Genomic DNA, 5,061 nt, shown 5'->3' on the forward strand with positions numbered 1-5,061 from the left:
ACAAATCCAAGTAGATACCCATGTCCCACTAGTTGCAGCCCTGTCCATGGTGTGCAGCCCAGAACTGGGTACTGGGTGCTCATGCATTCTCTCAAGCTAGTTTCAAGACAAGAACACTTCAGTGAAGCACACATGAAACTCTGGGGGAGAAACTTTTGGCAAAAGAGGGACAGGTTCTCTCTAAAGTTCTGAGGGTTCCAAGCAATGGGATCAGAAGCCAAACAGGAGGTCCTACTCCTCGGACTAAGGACTGAGATCTCCAGTGTGACTTTCTTGGGCCACCTCAAGAGTCAGAGACCTAGGTCTCATGGCATGCGCCCTTTGCCAGAGGTTTTGGAAACAATGTCTGCCATCCACTCTGGCTGGCCATCCCGATGCCACATAGTTGCATCAGAGATGCACACTAGGCTGCCCATCTCAAGTATGCCAAAATCTTCATGAATGGGCCACCCTTTGCCTGTAATCAACAGACAGGTGGGGCAACAGCCATGGGTCACATAACTGAGTCCAAACATGAGAGGCGGACTCAGATCAATAGATGAGTCAGGGCTCAGTGTATAAAACCTTGGGAGCTCCAGAGCTCTTCACATAAGCCAGCATCTCCTCTCCTCACTCAGCCCCTGGTGCTTCAGGTAAGTGTGAGTTCTCCTGGCTTTCGTCTTCCCAACTAGTCTTCCCCAGCCCTGCTCAGACTAGGTGGACCAGGAGACAGACCTGCAAGGCCTCTCTCCTCTTTGGAAACTACAGGACCTCTGCCTTTCCAACTGCATTCATGTTTAGAGGGAATTTAGGTTGGAAGTTGGGAGCTGAGCTGTTGCTGTGCAGATGGTGTCTCTCGTTTTCTGGCCAGAATGGGAACTCCACAAAGGCAAGACTACTTCCTGTCTCTCTGGCATCCCAGTAGGGGCAGGCCAGTGATGGGCACAGAGGGACATTCTGCAGACTGCCCCTGTGAGTGGGCAGGATGGATCTCTTGCACCTGTCAGGAGGAGAGGCTGAGTCTTACTTCCAGAGAGTAAGGGAGAACAGGGAGAGTAATTCCGAGGATGCTGCAGATGGGGGAGATTTGGGGAACCACAGGAACCCGGGTGCCAGTTTTTCAGAGATGTTCTCAGAGAAAAATTGTATGAGATGCTGGGACACAACTTCCTACTAGTAATGGTCCCCTCAACCAAGCTTGGATGTAAGCGAAGCCTACATCTTCGGTCAGAGATGCTGGTCCAAAGGACCACTGGGTCCCTTCCCCTATGTCCAGACAGGATGGGCGGGGGGTGGTGGTGGTGGTGAGGGCTTTTCTGTTAACTAGCCCTGGTATCATGGCTAGGCTCAGACCAAGAGTTTGAACTAAGAGCTTTTTTTTTTCCCCTTAAAGATTTATTTTAGGAGGGGGGGCAGAGAGAGAGAATCTTAAGCAGACTCACTGCTGAAGGAGGAGCCTGCCTCTGGGTCCGATCTAAAAATCCCGAGATCATGACCTGAGCAGAAATCAAGAATCTAACACTTAACCGACTGAGCCACCCACCCAGGCACCCCTGAACTAAGAACTTTTGCAGAGAATGCGGGGTGGGGAGCAACAACCTCTGACATTCAGACAAACCTCCCTCTGTTGTGCCAGGGATGGGTAAAATCCCCCACCTTAGGTGGAGGTTTGTGCTAATTTCTATCTGCATTCAGAGAATCCATGTTGGGACTGGAGACCTGAGAGCTGAAGTGCTCTAACCCTCTCATTTTACAGGAAGTCGAGGACAGAGGAGGGAGTGTGGGTCATTTGCTGCCAAATCAGACAGCAGATGCCAGAGGCGGAGCTGGGAGAGAAAAATGGGCAACATACTGGGCTACTTAAAGCTTGGTAAAGACTTTCTGAGGGGGAGTGCAACTCTTCCGAAAGCACTAATCCTAGGAGTCCCACCTGCGAGCTCTCCTGGATCTCAACGGAGGCATCAAGCCGGACCCAGGCAGTGCTGCTGAGGCTGATGGGCGTTTCCATGGCTGCAGCTGCCTCCTCAGCTGCATCCTCTTAGGGCTGCTCCAGTGATGCTCTCTGCTGTCCTTCCAGGGTTCCATTCCTCCTTAGACAAGATGTCTCACCAGAAAAAGCAGCCCACCTCCATGTGCCCAGTGGTTTGCGGGAAGACCTCGGGCGGCGGCGGCGGCGGTGGTGGTGGCGGCGGCGGCGGCGGCGGCGGCGGCGGCGGCTGTGGCTTCTACAGCGGCGGCGGCAGCTCGGGCTGCGGCGGCGGCTCCGGCGTTTGCGGCGGCGGCGGCTCCGGAGGGAGCGTCAAGTATTTCGGGGGAGGCAGCAGCTCTGGCTGCGGAGGCTACTCTGGTGGCGGCGGAGGCTCCGGCTGCGGTGATGGCTCCGGAGGCTGCGGAGGAGGTTCCGGTGGGAGTGTCAAGTACTGTGGGGGTGGTGGCTACTACGAAGGCGGCGGCAGCTCCGGCTGCGGGGGTGACTATTCCGGGGGCGGCGGCGGCTCCGGCTGCGGGGGTGGCTATTCCGGGGACCGCGGCGGCTCCGGCTGCGGCGGCTGCTACTCCGGTGGCGGCGGCGGCGGCGGCGGCGACTCCGGTCAGCAGGTCCAGTGCCAGAGGTACGGAGGCGTCTCTAGCGGCGACTGCGGGGGTGGCGGTTCCTCCGGGGGCGGCGGCAGCTCCGGCTGCGGCGGTGGCTCCTCCAGTGGAAGGTCCGGCTGCGGCGGCGGCTCTGGCTACTTCTGTCAGCGGACCATCCAGACCTCGTGCATACCCCAGCAGAGCTACGGAGGGGGATCCTGCGGAGGCAGCTGCGTCGGCGACTCCTCCGGGGGCGACGGGGGCTGCTTCCCCAGCTGCGGCGGCGGCGGCGGGGGCTCCGGCTGCGGCGGCGGCTCCTCCGGGGGCGGCGGGGGATGCTTCTCCATTGGTGGTGGGGGCGGCTGTTACCCTGGGGGTGGCAAGGGCGTCCCGATCTGCCACCAGACCCAGCAGAAGCAGGCGCCTACTTGGCCAAGAAAATAAGGTCCGTTAGAGGCCGCGGAGAAGAAGAGATGGAGGTGTTCTCCGTGGGCGCCAATGGGCTTAGCGCTCTCATGATATTGCCCTGAGGTTCCCAAATCCTTCAGGTGTTAACACCCGAGCTACTGAGCTCTGGGGCTGCATCTTGTTCTGTAGTTTCTCCTTTTTGGTTTCTGTACAACTACCTCCCAACCCCGGTACATCCTCAGTCAATAAATGTGCAATTCATGAGAATTTCTGGGTTTCCAGGCACCTTTGTAGCTTCCAAGTTCATTCATTCTATTCCATTCATCAACAAATGTATTTATTGGGGGAAGGGTGGGTGGATAGGCGAAAGTCATAAAGGAATGGCTGGCAACCAATAAACAAAGATGTGAACTCTCTGGTTTATGGCTTAAAATGGTGAGGTGAGCCCCAAACACAAAGACCCTGGGAAGAGATTTCCATTAACAGCTCCTGGTGGGTTGGGTAGCCACTGTGGGTCTTCTCGTTGAGCTCAGTGCTTTTTAAAGACAGGTCTGCCCTGGGAAGATGCTATATCTCCTAGTCCTACTCTTCAAGGTCTGAAAGCAGGGTGGCTGCACCTAAGGAGGACTAGCTTATGCTACCCAGACTCACAGGAGAAAGAATAATTGTATCAGAGATTTGTGACCCTCTACAGGGTGTAAGACTGTTCAGGAGGCACCTGTAAGGAAAGGAGGATGTAGAGGAGCTGTTTCCTACTCTCTTAAAGGAGCTTCACCCAATTTAGGAATATACAGCATAAGTGTATACAATAAACGCCAGTACCAGAGAGGTCATGGGGAAATACAGGAAGCACACCAGTTAACAGGAAGAAACTATAGGAAGAAACTACAGTTGCTCTTTAATTGCATAGCTTTCAAAAGAGATGTAGAACATTAGCCTGGTCAGGAACTCTCCAGGCCCTGTGTCAAATCCTAATTCTACTAGCTTTAGGTAAATGTTAACTTACTGATTTACTCAGAGCAAAATATCTGCTACACAAAAAACCAAAGTACTCTCCCTATGCAGTCATTGCTGGAGACAAAAAGACAAATTATCCCTCCTTGACTCTTCCAATTACAGAATCAAAACAGGTAGCAGCTTTAAAGACCCAATAGGCCAACTACTGCGTTAAAGTAGGATTTTTAGTTCTATGTCAGATGGAGTAGATTCATTTCTCCTTATTGCTCCTGCTAAGTATAACTAAAGTATCTAGGCATAATATATATTTTAATTTTTTTAAAAAAGAGTCTAAAAAGTGGAGAGAAGAAGGCAGAGTAGCTACAGTCCTCAGAACTTAAGGATTGACACTGTGGTAAGTTCCTTGGGTTTTCTTTTTTGCCTCCTATTTATCTCAGATTGGGCACTGGAAAGTCTGCAACTGAGAAATGCCAACAGGTGCAGGCAAAAAAAATAGCTCCCCCCAAACCTGCTTTCTTTATTCAAAGGACCAAGAAAGAGATAAAAGGATGACCTAGCAAGGCAGAAATTTTTTTGACAATACCCACCCTACTTTAGCTAACCATCCTGGAAAAAGAAAACTGGCAGATTGGACTTCTACCTGGACCTAGTGGTGAGGAGATAACACCCCTACACACACACTTGCTTCACTGGTGCAGCATTAGCAGAGACCTGCTATAATAGCAGATTTGAATAAGATCCAGAGTCTCATAACACAATGCTCCAAGAGTCTAGCACACAATAAAAAATTACTCATCATACCAAGAACCAGGAAAATCTCAGTTTGAATGAAAAAAGACACAATACCAACACTGAAATGATACAGATTTAGGGATTTTCTGACAGAGAATTTAAAGACACTATAAAAATGCCTCAACAAGAAATTACAAATGCACTTGAAAAAATAGAAAGTCTTGGCAAAGAAATAAAAGATATAAAGAAGAATTCAGTGGAAATTTTTGAACTAAGAATTTAATAAACAGTTATAGAATTAAATTTTAGAATTGAAAAATATAAAATTCACTGGATAGGTTCAATAGCAGAATGGAAATGACGGAATAAAAAATCAGTGAACTCAAAAATAGGTCAATAGAAATTATCCAA

The 5,061-nt window shown here is 50.9% G+C and overlaps 1 protein-coding gene across 1 annotated transcript; it reads left to right on the forward strand.

The window, feature by feature from the left end:
* The first annotated feature begins 1,389 nt into the window (after positions 1–1,389).
* Positions 1,390–3,228, forward strand: LORICRIN (loricrin cornified envelope precursor protein). The gene has a single exon (XM_081815978.1). It carries the CDS (start codon positions 2,035–2,037, stop codon positions 2,995–2,997), a length of 963 nt encoding a protein of 320 aa, XP_081672104.1. The 5' UTR covers positions 1,390–2,034; the 3' UTR covers positions 2,998–3,228.
* The last annotated feature ends 1,833 nt before the right edge of the window (positions 3,229–5,061 follow it).

This window comes from Leptonychotes weddellii, chromosome 4 (assembly GCF_054177405.1).
Source record: "Leptonychotes weddellii isolate Sample4059 chromosome 4, ASM5417740v2, whole genome shotgun sequence".
NCBI classification, from domain to species: Eukaryota; Metazoa; Chordata; class Mammalia; order Carnivora; family Phocidae; genus Leptonychotes; species Leptonychotes weddellii.

Excerpts from the sequence above, each read along its gene's own strand:
- LORICRIN (XM_081815978.1), top strand. The coding sequence starts at position 2,035 with ATGCTCTCTGCTGTCCTTCCAGGGTTCCATTCCTCCTTAGACAAGATG.